Source organism: Amphiprion ocellaris, chromosome 24 (assembly GCF_022539595.1).
Source record: "Amphiprion ocellaris isolate individual 3 ecotype Okinawa chromosome 24, ASM2253959v1, whole genome shotgun sequence".
In the NCBI taxonomy this organism is placed as follows: Eukaryota; Metazoa; Chordata; class Actinopteri; family Pomacentridae; genus Amphiprion; species Amphiprion ocellaris.
Window position 1 is genome coordinate 10,745,926 of NC_072789.1, and position 21,985 is coordinate 10,767,910.

A 21,985-nucleotide genomic window follows, 5' to 3' on the forward strand; every position below is an offset into this window, starting at 1 on the left:
CTTCTTCTCAGCTCTCTGTACTCACAGATACAGGATTTTAATACAGCCATCATTCCCAATTAAGCTGTTCTCATTTCCACATTTTTCTGCTTCTGTTGTCAAACAGCAGAACGAGGACTAAATGATGACTTATACAACACAGCCCATTAGCACGACATGTTAACCAACAGTCACTTAAGAGCCACGTCCAAGCAAAGCTGCTAAACAGTTTCTTTCTTGGACAGGGCAAAGCGAGTCAAGTTGTTGGTTAGATTTGAAGCAGGAAGTTTTACATCCAGTCAAAACAATGATGTTAACAAATTAATCAAGACACAAGCATTGTTGTGGGTCATGAAAATAAAATCCAGACTGAGTAAACATTCTGCTGAAACCTTAAAAAGGTGGCCTTCAGACCAAAACTGATCTCCTACACTACTTAGCAGTTAGCTTATCGTAGCCCAAAAAGTGCAACAGGAAATCCACAAGTCCACTTAAGATCATATTGATCCATGTTGTTCTCCTCTGTATGTCAGGTACGAAGCGTTTGGAGTGTATATCTCCAGATGGTTCTGGTCGAAGAGTGATCCACCCGACCCTCAACTACCCGTTCAGCATGGTCTACTTCAGGAACCACTTCTATTACACTGACTGGAGGAGGTAGACATCTCCATTCCTCTGGTTTCCCAGAATCAGCCTTTTTCTAATCATTACTGATCACTAATCAATGAGCTGATCAGTGTGCAGCCCTGGTGCCGTCTCTCATGCCTCCTCTTCCTCACAGGGACGGTGTGATTGCAGTGAGCAAAGACAGCAGTCAGTTCACTGACGAATACCTACCTGACCAGCGCTCTCACCTGTACGGCATCGCCATAGCAACCACCCACTGTCTACCAGGTGAGATATGTGTGAACAGAAGGTCTCTCAAACGTGATCTCATGTGTTGTTGATTGAATGTACACTCACACCCAGAGTACATTGTTCAGATGCTTCAATTTCACTGAGTATAATAACAACCAAATGCCTTCTGTCTCTCTTTACCACACACACACACACACACACACACACACACACACACAGACTTCAAGGTGTTACAGACAGTGAGCTCATTGGTGCGTATGCAGTGATGTCATCACATCAGTCAACTCCCACCAGATGTTGCTTTAACCCTGAAGGCTGCATTTACACTGAGATAGAAAACACAGTTAACCCTGCACAAGAGAACGCTGCGTTCTCGTCTGATGGAAACACATCTATGTGAACTTCTTCTGCAGGTTAGTCGTCCTAACGTTGCATTCAGGAGCAGCACAGAGTGTAGGTTACCCATATTTTGGCAGATTGAAGTTACGTTTATAGATTCATTTTATCACATTCACTGAATATCCAGGGAGGAAAAATGAGCCACAGTTTTTGAGTCACGTGTTCTTCAGAACAGTGATGAATGCCATAGCAGATTTGTGTGGATGATGTAAACGCAGCTTCTGTGTGCATCTGCAGTAACCAAAGGTTGTGTTTCATCACCTTCCACCCTAAAACAGTCATCACACAGCTGGCTTACAGACGCTACTCCACATATTTACCTGTGCGGGTACGCTGACTTCACATCCACCTGTGAAGTAGAACAATGATTACACAGCTGTCTGCGTCCCTCTACTTGTGACCTGTGTGTGCGTACATGAGACCAAAGAACAATGATTACACAGCTGTGTGCGACCCTCTACCTGTATTTTGCATGCTTGATGTGTTGATGTCTGCAGATGGCTTCACGTCCTTTCAAAGCCTCGCGTTAAACGCCTTCAAAGTACAAAGTGAGCCTTTAAACACGGGATAATCCCTAAAGTAGCACCTTGGCAGATGTCATTGTCAAAGCTACGCACATCTGCACAGTGTAAAATCTGCTCACGATACAGGAGATTGCGCACACAGTTGAATTTGTGCGTTTATTTCAGTCGGGAGTGTGTGACGTCCTGAAACACTCTAAAGCCTCAGACTGGAAAAGAGCCGCTCGCTTCAAAGTCGTGGATGTTTGGTGTAATTGTGAGCATGATGACGGCTCTAAAACACACTTGTTAAGGGTTTGTAAGAGGCTTAAAAGCTGTTATTGTTGAATACATGAACACACACATGCTCTTTACACAGATAATTCTCTGTTAGGTGCAGGCCTTTAGATGGAGGCTCTGTTTGTTCTGTCATTAGCTCCTCTGCAGCGCTAAAGCTTTCATCCTTTAACGTTCGGATTCACACAGGAAGGAAAATCAGGCCTTTAGCTTCTCATTTCCACCTGGATCTTTACAGAGAAGCACTTCCACTAGAAAATTGAATGTGTCAAAGTGATAAAGTGGCGTTTTGTGTCGTGTCACAGGGAGCCACTAACGACAGAGCGGCAGCCGCAGAGTCCTTTGGTGCTAAACTTCTGGGGGATCTGTGGATGGGGGGGCAAAAAAACCAAACCCTCTCCACTGTCCCTCAGAAAGAAGGACACTCTGAAGGGAGCGAGACGGCTTCCTGCTGCCCGACCAGCCATCAGAGCAAATTTACAACCTCCACCCGTCCCCATTATCTCACCTTAAAGATGTAACCCAAAGTAAATGCTTTGTAAATTTGTTTTATACCTCATTTTAGTTTTTTTTCTACTGTATTTTTGTATTTTGTGTGAGTTGTTGTTTTGCTTTTCTATCTATTAAATTTACAGAACAATGAAATCAGATTTTAAACTGAGTGTAGGTTCCTTCTGCTTCTTAAAGCCAAAGGAGAATGACATGAAGCTTCTAAACATTGTGAAACTGAGCATCAGGTTTCTTTCTGGTCAGCTGGCCACAGCGGCTTTGAAATCCAGTCGAGTCCAAATGATCACAATAAAGGAACATTATGATTTTTGGGTGAATTTTGATTCCGTACATTAAATATAAAACCAGCAGAAACACTTCATCAGCTGAACAATTAACACTTTTTGTTTAATTCAAATAAAACAGACATTTTTTTGTGGTTTGAGTTACTTAATATTTCTTGGCAGGGACCCGGAGCAGCTGTTCTCCTGCTTTCCGTCAGAATTTGTTTAGTGTTTTACTGCTTCAGAGTGTATTTAGGAGTGTCAGTCTTCTCATCCAGCTTTCATTAAGAGTGAAAAGTTTCCCAAAATGTCCAACTACAACCAAACAACTGCAGCTTTAGGACTGATTATTCATTATCTGGAGAAAAACAGAATCAACATAATGCTGCATCACACATTTCTAAACATTAATTATTGTTATGTGACTGATTTTTGTAATCAGATTACTGTAATCTGAGTACAGCCCTGTGTGCCAGTCCGACCACATTTCTCTGCACTACTAATCTGTATTTCACACATGATGGAACAACCTTTCTTTATTGCCAAATATTTTTACTACTACTACTTCTCAAATCTTTATCTTTTTATAAGATGTGATATTTATAACAATAAAATGTGATTTGTTACTCGGGGGGTTTTCTGTGGTGATTATCAATGAATTACAAACACACGGGAGTCAAACTGTTGAGCTGTATTTCTGTATTTTCCCCACGCAGCATCAGCGTTCACTTCAAAATAAACATTTCTTCTTTACCCCAGAAACAAATATAACTTTCAGGTTGAACACTTCAGAAGAGACAATTCTGAAATAATTATTTAACATGGTGGCAAAAATGAGGACTATGGTTTAGTCATCCATGCTGCTGTACAAAAAATATCAGCATCCGGAGACTCGACGTTTGCTCCACGTTCCCCGTTCAAACAGCCCCATCATGCAACAACAAAAAAATTCTAATTATGTCCACTGAAACAACAAAAATTCTTCTCTTCTGAAAATCACATTAAAACCCCCGTGGTCCAGTCCCTCCGCCTCGCTCTCATCTGCCCACCTTCCCCAGCCTGTGGTCTGTCTTGGGGTCGGCTATGATGGCCTGAACGGCCACGATGGCCTCGTTGATCTTGGTCTGCAGCTCCCTCAGCTCCTCGATGTGCAGCAGCCGGAGGATCTGAGCCGCCTCGTTCAGGCTCGCATCTGAGGAGAGATTTATTTTACTTTGCCGCACATGATGAAGTTTTATGGGAGACACATGTTGACGCCGCTGCGCGCCACAGAAGTGGAAGATGTTTCTGACCGCAGCGCCCGCTTGAGAGGACGTCCGCACACTGACAAGCATCAATCTGCGCTTCCGGCACTTTCTTCTAGCATCACAATGTCACTCACCTCCAGTGTCGAAACCCAGGATGTGCTTGTCTAAAGCTACTGGAATTCCCTGGAGAGAAAAGGAAAATAAACACGACAGATTAAAGCCGGACAGAGAGACGTTATCAGCCCGACTGAACCCAGAACCACGTTTATTTTTTGCTGTTATCAGGACATCTGACCGTATCACTGTTGATGTGTTTATTACCTCTTTGTTCTGGTTCGCTTTAGTGATGGCTTCTGGAGAAAGCCTCTCCTGGATGAGGATACGAATGGCCTGGCAGGTCCACATGAGAACAGACAAAGTGATTAGTATGACACTTCTTGCATGAAATAACACTTATTATGTTTACAGGCTTTGTAGTTTCCCTTGGTGGAATCATTCCTGTGCAGGACCTTTACAGGTAATTTATTCTCACTGATATCTGCTGGGGGTTGCACAGTGACGTAGTGGTTAGCACTTTCGCCTTGCAGCTAGAAGATCCCTGGTTCGCGTCCCGGCTTTCCCGGGATCTTTCTGCATGGAGTTTGCATGTTCTCCCTGTGCATGCGTGGGTTTTCTCCGGGTACTCCGGCTTCCTCCCACAGTCCAAAAATATGCTGAGGTTAATTGATTACTCTAAATTGCCCGTAGGTGTGAATGTGTGAGTGATTGTTTGTCTTTGTATGTAGCCCTGTGACAGACTGGTGACCTGTCTAGGGTGTCCCCTGCCTTTGCCCGAGTCAGCTGGGATAGGCTCCAGCACCCCCCCCCATGACCCTAGTGAGGATTAAGCGGTGTATAGATAATGGATGGATGGATGGATGATATCTGCTGAACTGTTAACTTTAAACTCTGATGTTTTCTGCTGCTGTTGGTTCTCATTAAAAGAACATAATGATGTGATGTAATAATAGAAACCTCACTATCATTCTGATATAGGGCTGCAGGTAGAATTGTTTTGGTGGAAGATTAGCACACATGGAGGTGAGTATAACGTTTGCGTGTGTATACTGGAGTTGTTTTTTGTAGTGAAGAGGATGTTAGATATGGTATCGTGCAGATAGCAAAAGGAAAAACCTGTGTGAAATGATAAGGCTTGTACCTGCAAACGACATGCAGTAAGTTCGACTACAGACCCGAAACTTTATAACACATCCAGTTATCCCTGACTGACTGACTTCTTCATTTAAAGCAGGGGTGTCAAACTCAGTTTAGTTCAGGGGCCACATTCAGCCCAATTTGATGTGAAGTGGGCTGGACCAGTAAAATCAGTGCACAATAACCTGTAAATAATCACAACTCCTACTTTTTCCTTTTAGTGCAAAAATGTTCACATTTAAGGAATTATAAGAAATTTCATAAGAAAAATAATTCAATTTCAACATTATTCCTCAGTTTATCATTTACACATTACAACTTCCAGATGACAGAGTGTCTACACAGGAACAAAACATTTAGTCACAGGTATCTGAATGATGTAGTATTTTACTTTATGATCAAAATGACAAAAGTCAGACAAAAAACAACAAAAGACAAAATATTACAAAAATGAGGCACACAGTGACAAAAGAACAATGAACAATGTAGTATTTTACTTTATGATCAAAACAACTTCTCTAAAACATTGTCTAGAAATTATTTTAAATTTATAGTTTTACAAATTTACAATCTGCAGTTAATGTCTTCTCTGTTATTTTTACACTTTACAAAGTCGTCCCACGGTCCGGATTGGACCCTCTGGAGGGCCGGTTTTGGCCTGCGGGCCGCATGTTTGACACCCCTGATTTAAATCATTGAGCTTGACTGCTACCACGGTAACCACAGATGTTGCCATTACTAAAATCTCACAACTCAAACACTGAGAACAGATTTAAAAGCAAAGAGAAAGGATCTTAAGATGATCTCACCTTGAGCATTACCAGGTAGTCGTCATGTCGCTGTATCTTGAGGATGTTTGCCAGAGCTGTAACTCCAGCTTTGAAATCTGGAGAATTACCTGCAAAACACAGACACATGGTGATTTCAGCGAAAAAAGATGGCAGGGAGGGAAGAAATAAGTTCAGCTGGAGGCGGCAGAGTTGTTCTATTTACTGTCCAGGTTGACCAGAGGATCCACGGCTTTGTCGCTGTTACTGGAGGCTGCCAGCGGCTGACAGTTCTTATATTTCTCCACTGAAGCAAGACAGGAGAAAACACAGCAATGATTAAACGTACTTTAATTAACCTGTACTGACGTCAGACATGTAGCATTATTCCTTTTATAATGTCTCCATCTACTGGTCGGCATCAGTATTTCAACTAAAATATTCAAATAAAATGTAGTCTGGAGCAACACCTACCCTACCAACAGTTTTAACTTGTTCAACTTCTAAATAAATAGCTCACTTTTAGCTGATATTTATTTTCATCTAATAACTAAATGTGGCTCCTGTTCAGTGTCAGAAAGATCAGTTATTTTCTGACTGGAACCGTTTTATTTTTTATTGTCATTAGATTCATTTTCACTTAACACACACAGCTTTTGCAATATTTTTTGTCTTCAATGTGACTCAAAAATTTAATAAATACACGTTTTAAGCTTTTTTATAGCTTTAAGTTTTCTTCCTTGCGTTAGAATACAGAGCAGGGCACATCTTGATCTTGTCTTAGTGGGAATAATTCATTCCGTTTTAAATCTTTAAACAGTAAATATTGAACCGAAGCTGTAAAAAAATCATTGCAAATCATAATATCTGTTAGAAATATTGCAATTTAATCTCTATTAGCCACAGTTCTCCTTTAAAACTTTGTAAACTTTTTATCTCAGCATATTTTCTATTATATTATGGTGGTCACTTTACTCTCTCTGTTTGGGCGTCAGTATTTCTGTTCTATTCCATTTCCACTGTCATCAGCCTAAATAATTATTCCATCAGATGTACATGAGCTGCCCTCTTACCGTTGTCTCCATATTCATAGCGCACAGCCAGGCCCAGTAACCAGTCCACAGCCTCCTGCCTCTCCTGAACCCCAAACGGACAGCTCACATCCTGCAGGTACTAAACAGAGAGAAAATAAGCTCAAACACAGTTCCCATACACTTGTCTGGTAGAAGCAGTGCCACTCCTATGATTAATATCACTTATATCAGCTAGAACCTGGATCTCTCAGACTGCCTCACCTTCTGGTAGGCTTGGGGCCAGTCTGAGCTGGGGATGTTCCTCAGGTTTCCTCTGTCCTCGATCTTGTAATGTCGAATCTTCTGGTCTTCCAGCCACACGATGCAGTTCCTGAACTGAGTCTCATCTGAGCAGAAATGGGGTTCACATTTACTGACGAGTGGCCACAGTGGACAACTCAGCAGCTGCTGAATCATGTAGTGATTTATTTAAAGACACTGATAGTTTATTGTAGCAGCAGATTAGATCCCAGCTGGGACAGTAAACTGGCATGTAAGGAAACCCAAGTCACATTAATCTTCACATAGTTATTTACTGCCTGCTAAATTAAAAAACATTTCAAGTCACAAAGTGTCACATGAACTAATCTGAATAAGACTTTAGACGACATGAATTTTGAACCTCAACATATACTCAGTGTGTAATGATTAAAGCTGGCTATGCCGAATGAAAAAGTGCTACATTAAAAAGTTGCAAGTGATGTTATCTCATGTCGCACAGAAACAGAAATGTTTCTCAGCCAAAAAGAACCTTGAGCTACCATTTTATGAACGTAGTCTGGCAGCTCTGGTCTCCGTACAGTGACAGGATACGTGTGAACACGTTAGCCGGCTCCACGTTACTTAACCCACCGGTAAAAGAGCTCTTAGAGGAGGTTTTTCTCACCTGTGCAGTCAAACCCGTTGGGATTGTGATAATCTAGAGCAGTCAGTTTCCTCCTAAACATTTCACCGAGTGTTTTATCCGCAAACCGTTTCTTTCTTTAGCTAACAGCTGCTAGCCTGTTATATCTGCTAGCTGTTACTGTGGCAGTGCGCATGCGCTGCCTTATATCGTACAACCTCCGCCTGTGACTATCAAAATAAGTCTCCCCGCTGACCATTTAAACTACACAACACAACCCAGATTTGCAGCAACAGCGTTTTTCTAAGAAAGCTTGTTCGCCTCATTTTTTTTGCTTTTAAGTATTTAAACCCTAGATTTAAGATATATGAATTAAAATCATAAATTGAAGTCCTGATGGCACTTAAACTGACTTCCAATCCACAGTTACAGGCGTCCAAGAGGAGTTGCAGTTCACTTCATATAATGTTGACTCATCACTACTTAAATATGGTGTGTTGTTTTGATGCAAGCTGCCTAAATCTGATAAAATAATGAGTTTTAACACGATACAATACAGAACAAACAAAAAAACATACACAAAACTAATATTCAACAAACATATCGTAGTGTGTTACACAGAAAAAGCCTGGGACGTTGGAAAAAATGACAACTTTATTACACATCACATTTTATAAAATGAGGCAAAACCATTCACGATGATGAAAAATGGAAAAAAAAACAAAACAAAAACAGGTTTGTTGTAGATCTGTAGATGAGCGTGTTTAGAAGGGCCTCATTCGAGCACTAAGCGGCGGGGCTCTGTTGGGGGGTGTGATAGCTATATCCAGATAGTCTCCGATCTGGAAACGCTGAGACTGCAACGTCATGGAGTCGTCTGCTCCCTTCCTGCCAGATACAGTACTGCCGATGTCCTTCAACCTGGAGGGAGGGGGGAGATTGTGTAAGTTAAATGAAGTCACTACATCGTCAATAAATCTGATCAGTGCTGTTTGCAATAGGATACTAACTTGTACATTTTCCCTCTGGGATCGGGGTAGACGATAGCAAAGCTGAAGTGGGTCCCCTTTTTCCTGGCCTCTGGATACACTTCCTTCACCAAGCTGGTTAACTCCTTCAGAGTAGCATCCATCCTGAAACATACAGATCAAAAACCTGCGTCCAGATCTACACTAACTCATCAATTTACAGTTGCTATTTCACACAAACTAACTGATTCTCGCTGACCTACAAATACAGTGACATGTTTGTATCTTACCACGTGTATATTTGCAGCTCGCTGGATGGCACGTTGCCTCGAGCAAATTCATCTACCCTGTGGTGTCGGCCGCTGTTGGTGGTGAAAACTCTCAGCAGGAGGGGGCAGGTCTGCAGCAAACATCAGAAACAAGTATGTAACATCTCTGGATGTGCAGTACAATGTTGAAACAAAATAGAATAAATCTGGATACAAAAACATTTAACTAAATTAGCCACGTGTATATAATTGTGAACCAAACTTAAACAAAAAGGTATTAGCATCTCCTCTGAAAAGCATTAATTCTCTCTCTCTTCATTTATTTTTTCAGATTTAACGGCGTTTTTCTTTTCCATTAATTTTTTAAAGCCAAACTTCAAAATAGGCATGCGTGTACATTATGGAAACAAGGCGAATTAAGTAAATTAGGAAGATTAATCATTGATTCTTGCAGCCTAACAGATGTTGTAAAGTCTTCACTGCTCTCTAGTGGTTTCACTGATTAACTACAACTCAACGCTTTACCTGCCAATATTCAGGTACAGAAGACAACAATGCCTTTTTAACTGCAGTTCTCAGGTTGACACAAATCAATAGCAATAACGTACAAACAGGGATAGTAGAGCAAGAGTTTCAAATGTAAGGAATGGACTGTGTTAATGCTTTATTCGTCCTGAAATAATAAAAGTAATAATATTGGAAGTAGAACTTAGTGAGCTGTGTTTAACGGTTTCATACTCGATTGTTGTCTGTCAATGAAAACAGAAATATATATGCATGAGAACAGCTTAGTTAAAATACTGTACATGTGAGTACAGACGTAAACAAATAAAGCAAATAAAGTACAACCTCTAAATGTCTTGACGCACCGGTTGGTGACGAGCTAACACATTAGCATTAGCTTCATTGACTACTATTCATCAGGCGACTTGTATTTACTACCATTAACCTGCCGATTACTGGAGCATTACCGCAGCCACACTTAAAAATAAAGCCTAAATGCTGCATTACCAATTGTTGAAAGTCATTTTTTACTATTTAGACTCTTCCAAATGTGCACCTTAGCATGTGCAGTTAGCAAAGCCAGGCTAGCTCAGAGCTGCTAACATAAACAAAGTGTTCACCTTCTCTCTGTCGATGGGCTTCTCCGGCTCCTTCTTTATCTCCTCCTGTGTGATCCGCGACTCCAGAGCCATCGCTGTTTTCCACAGATGCAGTAATACAGATATTAAGTGACTCCTGTCTCCTCGCCTGGATATTCCTCCAGAGCTGCAACAACGAACGGGACAGAAAGCGTGACTGATTCTGTTTCCGGTTCCTTCTTCTACTTCTTCGGTGTTTCTCAGCAGTTGGTGTCATTACTGCCTCCTGCTGGACGTTTCCCTCAAACTGCATGAACATTGTCAACAACAGTCTTGTGGTGCTATAATAACACTAATAAAAATAATAATAATAATAATAATAATAATAATAATAATAATAATAATAATAATAATAATAATAATAATAATTTATTATAATATGATCTCCACACGTCACAAACTAGTAGCAGTATTTGTGGTATTTTTTGTATTGTTAAATATTATTATTGCATTATTATTATTATATTTTGGCTATGAAATCATCTTGCAGTTTACATTTTTCACCTTTTTTGACTTGTGTTCCTTTTTTTGTATTTATTTTTTTCTTCATTATGTATCTATTTATTTATTGTTTGTTTCTTTTGCATTGTTATTCGAAATTTTACAGCATGTATCCTGTAGTTGACCATTGGACTCAGTATGAAAACAGAGCCAAAGGTAGAAGGTATTATGGGATATTATTATCAGATTATCATGCTATGTCAGTTGCTTGTTGATTGCAAGGATGGTAGTATATTATGTTTACTATACATAGTATGTTTTCTATTAAACCTGAATGCTTTGTCATTGTATATCCCAGTAGCCTATTCATGTGCTTTCCTTTGTTTCCACAGATGTCTGAATGTGCCTGCAGCCACATGAAGATGATGTGTTTCCCTTTAATAACTGAACTGGTGAGTACATTTTTTGATTGCTGACTGATTCTAAACATTTGTGAGTGCTGATGGAAAACCTGCATAATCCAGTTACATCTGCAATTATACAGTTTTATTTAGCAGACACCTGGATGTTTTAGAAGTTGAATGATGGTCAGAAAAGTTGTAAACACATTATCTTAATATAAGTAATCAACTGGAGGCATTTCATGTTGATATCTATTAGTTAAAATAGTAGATTTTGCAAGCTTTGTGTTGTCTAATGGTTAAAGCAGAATTTACGGACATCAGACTTTCCACTTTTACTCCTGTCTGAGGGGGTTGTTGATATATTATTCACAACCTGATTTATGGAGCATTTTTTTCTAATAATATGATGAAATGTTTCTGATTGAAGAGTTATCCATAAGTCTCCTGTAACAAAAAAAAAAAGGAAAAATCTTTGATTAAATCAAGTCAACAAAATGAAATAACAGTCTTGAGCCTGACTCATGAACTGTCTGGTTTCCCCTCTGAAAAATAAAGCAAATTAGATCATATATTGACACCTAAAAACATCTAAAAACCTTTAATACGGACTAACTGCATTAATGTAAGGGGAACATGATGGGGATGACTATTAGTTATAAATTTGACCCTCTTCCCCTGAAGAGTCTTCTATTAAGGTTGCATGTTTATTAACTGTGACTTTGTAAGTAATAAAACATGCAAGATGTTGCTGATTTATAACCACAGAATAGTGTTTGTGCGAATCCAGATCAAGTCCTAAATCCTCATTTTCACGAGTCTGACTAGAGCCAAGTTTAAGAACGATAGAGATTCAGTTGAAGCATGCAGAAGAATAAAATAAATTACTTCAATTTTAATTCATTTCCTTCATCGTAGCATGTGCTTGTGTACTTTTTTCATTCAATTTTAATAGATTTTTTTGAGCTCAGCCTTCTTACGGCAGTGTTACCACGGTAACAGATGATGTTGGACCCCCAAACATCTCATCAAAGAGCAGCTGAAGCATCAGAAGCAGCTTTGAAGCAAATATAATCAGAGGTATTGGACGGGAAACAAACATAAAAAAAATAATAATAATTTAAAAAAGAACTTCCAGGAATTGCTGAGATGTTTTGCAGTGCTGACTTTGAGAGAGAAGCTGATCTGGGATCAGTCGGCCAAGTCCTCCTACAGAACTGAAACCTGCTATTCAGTCACATGCTGCTCCCCCTCACTCATTACACTGTGTGTGGGAGAGTGTGTGTAGTTTCCTGGGGAGCGTGTGTGTGTGTTGGTACAGTATGCAGCTGTGTGTGTTGGTACAGTATGTGTGTGTGTTGGTACAGTGTGTGTGTGTGCTTGTACAGTGTGTGTGTGTGTGTGTGTGTGTGTGTGTGTGTGTGTGTGTGAGAGGACAGTGCCTCCCTCTGTTCTGCTGCTGGCTGATCAGGGACCAGGAGCTACTCTAACAATCAGCTCTATTTTACCTCTCTCTCTCTCTCTCTGCCTCCCCACTCATTCACTTTGAATCCTCCCCCCTCCTCCCCCCTTCCCTTCCACCTCTCACCAGAATGGATGCAACAATCCACCATCCTCCCCCCTTCTGTTTTAGCCCCGTCCTGACTGGGGGATCAAACAGTGGCTCTTTGAGTCGGTCCTGACACTGATACCCATTGACCGATATGCATCAGTAATAAGTGTCGCTGTTATTCCTCTAATGACTCCATTAGAATCACTGACGCCCTCTCTGTCTCAGCCCTCATTGCCTCTCATTTTGCTGGGTCATGTTATGTTCAGTTGTGCAGAGCAGAATAACAGCGGTGTCTCATTCAGCACAGGAAACTCTTGTATTGTTGTACTGAAAGAATAGCAAGGTGGAATCTCATTGGTTTCCATTAACAGGCTGCTACACCGCTGTCTGTAAATCTTTGCATCCTATTTTACATCCCTGAATATGCAGAAGATGTTATAACTTCTTCAGTAATCTTTATTTCTTTGGTCTGAGTGTCCTCGGTGTAAACGGAGGAAGTTGGTTTTGCTCCCACACTTCAACAAACAGTGGAACGGCTCATCGGTGACAGTCATCAGCAGCACAGAGCGGCACTGTCCGGCAGGACGACCACTGCCAAGGGACGGTTCGGATCTGAAAAGTCACTCTGACGCTCTACCTGTGTCCAGTTACAGTCACACAGAGATCACACACACACACACTGAAACACACACCTTCACATGACAATACAACTTTGTTTCTTCTAGTCTGCACTGGTTCAGTAGATGCTGTACAGCAGATGGTTGACTAACATCCATTGGTTATCTATACATCACTTAAACCTCATTAAGGTCATGGGTGGCTGGAGTCTATCCCAGCTGACTTAGAGTGAAAATAGGGGACACCCTGGACAGATCACCAGTCTGTCACAGGGCTACACATAGAGACAAACAATCACACTCACATTCACACCTACGGGCAATTTAGAATCATCAATTAACCTCAGCATGTTCTGGGACTGTGGGAGGAAGCCAGAATACCTGGAGAAAACCCACACATGCACAGGAAGAACATGCAGAAACACCTCAGGAAGGCAGGGATGCAAACCAGGGATCTTCTAGCTGCAAGGCAACAGTGCTAACCACTGAGCCACTGTGCAGCCCGTTGATTTACAATGTTTTCTGCAACAAAACTTAGAGCTGATTTGTGTAAAATTTGTGAGAATCCATATGTAGTATTGTACACTGATTTTACACATGAAATTCATGTTAACAGAACAAGCAGGTGTATAAAGTTTTCTATAGTCTAAAAATAACATTGATTATATAAAAGAAAAAGTTTACATTAAGGGAGCTGACAGCAGGTGCTCCTTCTAGAAACACCATTTGGTGGCTATGATTCATGATATCCATGGAAGTAATGTGTTGCACATATCGACCTAATTTGCAGATAGTTTGTGTATCAAAATAAATGTAAAAATGAAGTCGAGCACTTGCTCTTGATGGAGAGTCGGGGGTTCATCTGGGTTCATGAGATTTTGTGGGTGAGGAAACATCTTAACAAGTTGCATCGTTTGGTTTCAAGGAAGCTGAGGAACTTCCGCTGTGATTGGATGGGCGGTAAAAGTGAGAGTGATGAGGGCAGCGCTTTACTCAAAGATGAACATCTTTCAACTGTTAACGACCAGAAAAACTGCATAAGACAGTCATCATCATGCTGTATGGCAAGCTGTTGAAAAATAAAATGATAGTCTCAGGGGAAAAAGCTTTGGTGGACACATCTCACACATAGATCAGGACATATGTGTCCACAGGATCTATCACATCAATGCTTCCCATTCATTGTCAATGTAAAATGTCCCACAGTGCATTCTGGTCATGTTGTGTTGCATTTCAAGAGATGGGGCATCATGTTGTCCACAAGGATGATGAGGAATATTTTCTGCCAAACAGCCTGACAGTCCAAACACAAGGTGGGACAAGCACTTTATTTTTTTAATAACAATGAAGTGTTTTCCTCCTGTAATCAAGTCTCTTAATGAATCTATTAATCACACCGTCGATGTGCAGTTGTATCGCTGTAGTAACTAGTGAGTGAATAAATCCATCAGAGTGTGAATGGTGCGGCTCAGTGTGGGTCTGTACAGTGTGTTCAGTGTGTTTTTAGTTGAGTGGGCTCAGCTCAGTCCAGTCCACAGTGGGCAGAGAGGTTCATCAGTTCACATGAATGCTGGCTCTGAGCCTTCTCTCCTCCTCCTTCACTTCCATTCCTTTTCATCCCCTTCCTCTTTCAGACTTGCCTTTTGTTTCAGCGTCGGTCTCTTCTTTCATCTTTTGACTTCCTCCTAAATGTCTCAAATCTGTGTTGCAGTCAGACGCGAGGCTCACAGTGTCATGAGAAGAAATCCAAAAGAGAAACTCTGATGAATCAGTTCACTCCTCACAGACTTTCTAACATCTCAGGATTCAAAGCATCAACTTTCTAGGACATTCATCATTATTCCCATCATTCCCTGGTCTCTCTCCGTCCCCCAGGATGTCTTGGCCGGCTCTCTATACTCAGCTGGTCGGGGCGAACCGTCACTCCACCAGTCTGGGTAAGATCTGGCTCTCGGTGCTGTTTATTTTCCGGGTCCTGGTGCTGGTTGTTGCTGCAGAGAGCGTCTGGGGGGACGAGCAGTCGGACTTCATCTGTAACACGCTACAGGTAGGAACCCAATCAGTCATATCTGTTCATCTTAGAACATATTAGATGGTATACTGTATGCCATTAACAGATTTATGGACCTGTCTGTTATTTATGATAATTGTGCCCCTGGTTCAGGTTGAATTATCTGTCATTTCTTTGTCCACTTTGATGAAGATGTGCTGAAGGTTTACTATCCTGAAGCTGACAAGCATCTCATCCAAGTGCACTTCCACTGACTGTTGTGTTGCTTCACTGGGACTGTTCATTACACCTTTACTTTTCCTGCTGTGAAAAGTCAGAATGTGGGCTGTGACATAAATCTCTTCTTTAGGTGTACTTATGTATTCACATAATTGTGGCACATTGCATACATTTAAATATCAATAACAACAAAACAAACTATTAGCACATAATTTTCCTAGTAGGTTATGTTTGCTGATATTAGGAGACTTCAGCCAGATATTCTTTACCTTTGGACGTTTCTCAAATTGTGCTGCTGATTCACTACATTTGACTTTATTCAGGTCACCTTAAAGCTACAGTACAGGACTTTTACATTTAAGAGATCATCTGTTATATACACTACCGTTCAAAAGTTTGGGGTCACTTAGAAATGCCCTTATTTTTTCAATGAAGACAGCATTAAACGAATCAGAAATACAATCTAGACATTGTTAATGTGGTGTAGGAGCCAATGAGCGCAACGTTGTAAGTAGGAACCAATCTTTGTCCAGGCAGGTGTTCCGCCTGGAAGGTAAAACAGTTTTGACCGCTGAAGAAGCCGGTCATGGTGAATTGTTTGAGATAAGGAATGTTGGATTACAATTGCTTTAGAGCAATAAATGCACAGATTATTGAAACGTAAACTTTTGTCTCAGGCTGTCTTCATCAGATGCAGTAAAGTGAGTCAGCACGTCAGTTGGTTAAGTAGTAGTGATGCACCTCAGGGGCTTCAAGCATTGGCTTAGGTCTCTACATGTGGTAAACAACTATTCTAGCTGGATTTTTAATAGAATATCTCCATAGGGGTACAGAGGAACATTTCCAGCAACCATCACTCCTGTGTTCTAATGCTACATTGTGTTAGCTAATGGTGTTGAAAGGCTAACTGATGATTAGAAATTATGTTAGCACATGAATAAAAGTGTGAGTTTTCATGGAAAAAATTAAATTGCCTGGGTGACCCCAAACTGTTGAACGGAGGTGTGCATGTCAATACATAACAAGTTCACACAGTGCTCATTAACCCTATTAGAGGCAGGTAAAGACGTGAGGAACAGCTGTGATTGTATATCAGGTGGTGGCAACAGAAAACCCAGGAAGTAATAACAATGTTTCTGTATTTACTCACTGCCACAAGAGGGAGACAAAGGCCTTTTTGCTAATGATGTATGTCTTAATGTCCATCGCTTTCTTCTTCAGACATTAATCTTGAGGATCAGCACTTTTCAGTGTTCCTCCACTTTAAGCTCTACCACACCCCTAGCTGCTGACACCTGCTCTGTCTCCATCGCTAGAGTTGCTTCCCTCTTCAGCTCTTTCAAACCGGTCATTGCTGGCTGATGTAAAACCACAACCAATGTTGCCACGGACCTTTGATTTGAAACTCCAGTGTACTGTCAAAATAAAGACAGTTTTATCTGGAACTGATAGACCTAATGAGCATCATGTGGACCTGTTTGACAAGAGCGAAGAGCTTTAAGTAATTGGTTCTATAAAAAGCATATTTGTGGTTCATGTACTCCAGAGGTTCCATCTGCAGATGCCAGTGGGACGTGTAAAAGCTGTCACCACAACAGTTATGATGTGATTGAACCTTCAGCTAAGAGTACTGGGAAAATGATTACAAAGCTAATATTAGGGCATAAATTGTTAAATAGCTTAAAGTCATAAGTTGTTATTAATGACTTTGTAATAGTAATTGAACTATAGAAACATCACTGTAACCCTCATTAATATTAGAAATAATAGAGACAAGACAGAAAAGACGGAGATGAATAACATTGTCCTAAACCTATCAACTTCCTGTTCAGTCGCTGACCTTTGACCTCATTGGAGCAGACATTAGCTAATCCTCACTAATCAGTTATCATACCTGTGTTTTTTCTTTCCAGCCAGGCTGTGAGAACGTCTGCTATGATCAGTTCTTTCCCGTCTCCCACATCCGTCTCTGGTGTCTTCAGTTGGTCTTCGTCTCCACACCGACGCTGCTGGTCGCCATGTATGTGTCCTATCGGAACCACAAAGACAAGAAGAGGCTGCTGCAGGTGGGTGTGATCTCAGTTTATTCATGCAAATCACCCTGATGACAGAGACGTATGTATATGTGGTACTTCATACAATGTGAAATGATGTCACGTCCTCCCATATCCTCTGGTGTCTTAATCATAGTCCTACTCATGTCATGTTTGGAGTTGATATGTTGCGTCCTGTCTTGTCTTGTGATGTCATGTCCTTACATGTCATGTCATTTTGTGTCGTGCCTCTGCTGGTGTCTTATCTTGTCCTGTCATGTAGTCTCCTGTGTTGTCACATCATGATGTCATGTTGTATCTTCCACCTTGTCACCACATGTTTTATGTTGTCACGTCTCGTCTTCTGATCACAAGTCATGTTATAACAGAATAAGTCTGCTCTTGTCTCGTCACCTGATATTTTCTCTTGGCTTCTGTCATGTCGTATCTTTCATCTTGTCACCTGCTGTCTTGTCAAGTCTCGTCTTGTGTGTGTTGACTCCTGATGTCTTGTTAAGGCAGTATGTCTAACTGTGTCATGTGTTAATCAGGAAAAGAGCCAATGGCAGATACACAAGGCAACAGAAACAACTTTTGACGGAAGCGTTAACAAAGGTTGGCAGCCAGACATCCAGGGATGAACTGAGGCTAAGATATGTGGAGTAGATCGAATTCAGGAAACATGTGAGGCAAACATGCAGGCAACAGAAGGTCGACAAAGAGATGAACTGGCAGCTAACAGGGGAAGGGGCAGGATTATATATACAGTAGGTAATGAGGAAACAAGATAAATGAATCTAGTGAAGGCAGATCAAAAAAGGACGGAAAACAAACAAAGGGACAAACACAGGAGACAGTAAAAATCAAAACCCAAAGACAGCCATGTGACATCTTGTTTTCTTCTATACCTGCATCTCGATTTGTTTTAACCTTCCTGTTGTCTTCATTTACGGGCACCAAAAAATATTGTTTCCTTGTCTGAAAAAAATCCAAAACTTCATCAAAAAAGCCCCTAATTTCTGAAAATTTGCAAAACCTTCAGGGAGAAAATTCCAATAATTTCTTAAAAGTTTCCCTTAAAAATTTTATTTTTAAAAAATCCCTCAAATTTGGCAAAAACATTTTTGTAAATATTTTCAAAAAATGAGTAAGAATCTTCCAAAAAAATCCTGAAAATATCTAAAATGATTCCATATATATCAGTAAAACTTCCAATATTTTCCTTAAGAACATTCACATAAAAATCAACCAAAATCTGGCGAAATTCACTGGATTTTGGTTGATTTTTTTTTTTATGAATGTTCTTAAGAAACATTTTTAACATTTCTTTTTTTCCCACCAAAAAATGTTCAAAGATTTCCCAAAAATGTTGAAAATGTGGACATCAGAAGTTTCACTGTGAAAATGCATATTTTTTTCACATCAAACTTTAAACCGGGTCAACTTTGACCTGCAGGACGACACGAGGGTTAACGTCATGTCATCCTGTGCAACAGAGTTCTGGCCGAGCTGGTTTCCTCGGCAACAAGGGCCAAGACGAGGAGCTGGAGACTCTGAAGAAGCGCAGACTCCCCATAGCCGGAGCTCTGTGGTGGACCTACGCCTGCAGCCTGGTGTTCAGGCTGCTGTTTGAGGCAGGATTCATGTAAGATCTGTGATTCTTCTTATCTGTGAGTCTGTCATAAAGCTGTGGTGATCTCAGCACACAGTATGTATCTCTGCAGGTACGCCCTGTACGTGGTCTACGATGGTTTCCAGATGCCCCGGCTGGTGCAGTGTGACCAGTGGCCCTGCCCCAACCTGGTGGACTGTTTCATCTCACGGCCCACTGAGAAAACCATCTTCACTGTTTTCATGGCCACGGCCTCGTCCATCTGCATGGTCCTAAACATGGCTGAACTTGCATATCTTGTCGCCAAGGCTGTCACTAGGTAGAAGTATTAATCAGTCAGACAGTCAGGTGATTAATCGGCTGATTGATTTCATAATTATTCGATGGATTAATGTTAGAGCTGTAAATTGTGCGTCAACGCCTGTCACAACTTTTAGGTCCTTCATCTGTATTAGCGAATTATGCAAACCTTGTTTTTGCAGGGCTCTGTGTGGTCAGAGGGAGAGGAAAACCAGCAGGGGCAAAATGCACAACCAGAAGTCACTTGTCTCAACCTGAAGAGCAACAGGATGGAGGATGCAGACAGGAATCATTCCAAAGACTGAATACACTTTAAAGCTGCATAACTGCAAGTGGATCGTGGTAAATGACCCATCAGTGTAAATAAGAAAGGGAAATTTTCTGTGATACCTAAATTGTTGAAACGTAACAAGGGGTGGAGATATCAGAAGCTCAAAACTGCATTTTTACTCCGCGAAGGAACGCAGCGAAGTTATGTGATGATCGGTGTATGTTTGTCCGTCTGTTTATCTGTGCGCAACATTACTCAAAAACGAATTAATGGTTTCGGATGAAATTTTCAGGGAAGGTCAGAAATGGCACAAGGACCAAGTGATTAGATTTTGGCAGTGATGCGGCTTATAGTCTGGATCCACGGATTTGTTAAAGATTTCTGTATCGTTGGGAGATAGCGGCACAGCATCACTGTAACTATTTTATTTATTTAACCATGTTTTGTCTAGATAAGCTAGTTGAGAACTGATTCTCATTTTCAATAGCGACCTCACCAACTGTGACAACAAGTGAACACTACGTCAGCTGCCTGTTGATGATCACATGATTACGATCCTACTACAAATCGACCATTGCGGACTTATAAGGACTTATCTGTCGGAAATGATACAAGGAACAATTGATTAAATTGTGGGGGTGTTTCAGAGTATAATTAATTCCTGTCGGCCGCTACATATTTAGGTCACATGATTCGGTATCCGTACACAACGTACACATGCATAACACACACCTGTCCTCAGCGCGACGTAATTTTTTATTAAAAATATCATATGTCTGAAATTATACGACTGAACAGCCTTGGAAGAGTACTGCACTCTGAGTGCTTTTCTTGTTATTTGAACTGTTTTAGGTTGTATGTTGATAATTTGTACAAAAAGATTAACTTGCTGATAGCGTACTTCTATAATGTGATAATGTCTTCTATTTTCACATTAGGATCCCAACTAATCTTAATGCAAAAATAGATGAGCACAGATAGTTCAGAGTCGTCGCTCCATCTACTGAGAAACAAGAAAACTGCGTGAGGAAAATGTGAGGATTCATTAGCAGCTACATACACTGTAAACTATGTACATATGTTTGTATTTTTCATGAATTCATTGCGTAACAGTTCATTGAATATGAATGCACTCACAATGTCTCACTTCACAAATAAATTTTCATCATATCATCATTTTGGTTTATCTGATAGTTTCACTGAACAACAATAATATTAATACTGGTTAGCTACAGTCCTGAGCAGTAATCAGCAGCAAATGTAGACATCTGAGCTCTCCTGCCTCCAATCACCTCTCCACTCTGTCCACTTTGTCCTCATTAGTGTCTGAACCTGGATTATGTTCCACTGTAATTACCTAAATGTTTACTTAAATGCAGCATCCTCACATTAGTTGGATATATCACACCAAAGATACCTCTTAATATGGAAAGTTTTAAAAAGGTGACATAAAGGAAAGAAACAAACAGGACAATTGATGATAGTTGTATTTTCTACAGGTGGTGATGTGCTGTTGCCCTCTGCTGGTGAGCAGCAGTGAATGCAATAACTATAGATAAATGGATAAAGTTCCAAAATACTTCCAATAAAGGTTGAATGAAGACATTAAAACTTAGACACACTAACTTTAATGCTTTACAGTCATTTTTTGCACTTATATTGGCATGCTATTGTTTGCCCATTTTAATAAATATCCTGTATTTTAAGAATTATTGTTAAAAGTGATCCAGTTTCTATCCATCTGCAGTTGGTTTTATCTCAATCAGTTTGAATGCATATATGCACAGAACGTTATATCTGTGATCTTTGTGAATCTTTAATGTTTATTGTAATGGAATAATTGTGACAAAGAAAAAAATCATAGTGTAATGAGGCCTGGTTTTTACAGTTTCAGTCCCACTTTTCTTTAGCAGTGTAGCTATTGGGCTATGCTGAATGTTAGCCTAGTTATTTCTACTAGCATACTAATGTTAGCGTACTCCTCCTGTGATTGCAACAATCACAGCTACAGAATAAGCAATAATAATAATAATAATAATAATAATAATAATAATAATAATAATAATAATAATAATAATAAAATAAGTCCATAGCAGAAAAGGCTAATAAAAGCATAAAGAGAGGAAGAAATGTGCTTTTCCTTTGCTTTTAAAGTGACATTAAATGTCGCTTTAAAAGCAAAGGAAAAGCTTATTTCTTATTTATTTGTCTTTATATT

The 21,985-nt window shown here is 40.3% G+C and overlaps 4 protein-coding genes across 6 annotated transcripts in view; 2 read left to right on the top strand and 2 right to left on the bottom strand.

Moving 5' to 3' along the window:
* The window catches only part of nid2a (nidogen 2a (osteonidogen)), a 44,528-nt gene extending 41,096 nt beyond the window's left edge, over window positions 1–3,432 (top strand). Inside the window, exons 38-40 of the mRNA XM_023267201.3 lie at window positions 513–636; window positions 761–873; window positions 2,339–3,432. Of these exons, the coding sequence (XP_023122969.2) occupies window positions 513–636; window positions 761–873; window positions 2,339–2,349 (248 nt within the window). The 3' untranslated portion in view covers window positions 2,350–3,432. The remainder of the gene's footprint in view (window positions 1–512; window positions 637–760; window positions 874–2,338) is intronic.
* Window positions 3,433–3,482: 50 nt separating this feature from the next.
* rtraf (RNA transcription, translation and transport factor) lies at window positions 3,483–8,133 on the bottom strand. Its single transcript, XM_023267204.3, has 8 exons — window positions 7,974–8,133; window positions 7,310–7,434; window positions 7,088–7,187; window positions 6,241–6,321; window positions 6,057–6,145; window positions 4,375–4,443; window positions 4,188–4,236; window positions 3,483–3,998 (listed from the first exon to the last, which is right to left on the bottom strand). Exons 1-8 carry the CDS (start codon window positions 8,032–8,034, stop codon window positions 3,844–3,846), a joined length of 729 nt encoding a protein of 242 aa, XP_023122972.1. The 5' UTR covers window positions 8,035–8,133; the 3' UTR covers window positions 3,483–3,843.
* Window positions 8,134–8,567: 434 nt separating this feature from the next.
* Window positions 8,568–10,471, bottom strand: sap18 (Sin3A-associated protein). The gene is made up of 4 exons (XM_023267209.3): window positions 10,293–10,471; window positions 9,190–9,299; window positions 8,942–9,064; window positions 8,568–8,852 (listed from the first exon to the last, which is right to left on the bottom strand). Exons 1-4 carry the CDS (start codon window positions 10,362–10,364, stop codon window positions 8,696–8,698), a joined length of 462 nt encoding a protein of 153 aa, XP_023122977.1. The 5' UTR covers window positions 10,365–10,471; the 3' UTR covers window positions 8,568–8,695.
* LOC111566551 (gap junction beta-6 protein-like) lies at window positions 9,202–20,943 on the top strand. 3 transcript variants are annotated; one of them, XM_023267207.3, is made up of 7 exons: window positions 9,202–9,321; window positions 11,144–11,203; window positions 15,197–15,368; window positions 17,465–17,617; window positions 19,081–19,229; window positions 19,309–19,544; window positions 19,679–20,943. In XM_023267207.3, exons 3-6 carry the CDS (start codon window positions 15,198–15,200, stop codon window positions 19,517–19,519), a joined length of 684 nt encoding a protein of 227 aa, XP_023122975.1. In that variant the 5' UTR covers window positions 9,202–9,321; window positions 11,144–11,203; window position 15,197; the 3' UTR covers window positions 19,520–19,544; window positions 19,679–20,943. The 3 variants fall into 3 exon arrangements, with proteins under 3 accessions (XP_023122975.1, XP_035802695.1, XP_023122974.1); XM_035946802.2 differs by having other exon boundaries at window positions 19,309–19,515; XM_023267206.3 differs by lacking the exons at window positions 9,202–9,321; window positions 11,144–11,203 and having other exon boundaries at window positions 14,762–15,368; window positions 19,309–19,515.
* The last annotated feature ends 1,042 nt before the right edge of the window (window positions 20,944–21,985 follow it).

Bases quoted from the DNA above. Each gene is read 5' to 3' on its own strand.
- rtraf (XM_023267204.3), bottom strand. From the start codon at position 8,034: ATGTTTAGGAGGAAACTGACTGCTCTAGATTATCACAATCCCAACGGG. The intron at 4,444-6,056 runs GTGAGATCATCT...TGGACCTGCCAG, and splicing joins ACTACCTGGTAATGCTCAAG to GCCATTCGTATCCTCATCCA. The intron at 4,237-4,374 runs GTAATAAACACA...TTTTCTCTCCAG, and splicing joins AAGCGAACCAGAACAAAGAG to GGAATTCCAGTAGCTTTAGA.
- LOC111566551 (XM_035946802.2), top strand. From the start codon at position 15,198: ATGTCTTGGCCGGCTCTCTATACTCAGCTGGTCGGGGCGAACCGTCAC. The intron at 15,369-17,464 runs GTAGGAACCCAA...TTTTCTTTCCAG, and splicing joins TCATCTGTAACACGCTACAG to CCAGGCTGTGAGAACGTCTG. The intron at 19,516-19,678 runs GTAGAAGTATTA...TTGTTTTTGCAG, and splicing joins GTCGCCAAGGCTGTCACTAG to GGCTCTGTGTGGTCAGAGGG.
- sap18 (XM_023267209.3), bottom strand. From the start codon at position 10,364: ATGGCTCTGGAGTCGCGGATCACACAGGAGGAGATAAAGAAGGAGCCG. The intron at 9,300-10,292 runs GTGAACACTTTG...TGTTTGCTGCAG, and splicing joins AGCCCATCGACAGAGAGAAG to ACCTGCCCCCTCCTGCTGAG. The intron at 9,065-9,189 runs GTAAGATACAAA...TGTATGTTTCAG, and splicing joins GAGCTGCAAATATACACGTG to GATGGATGCTACTCTGAAGG.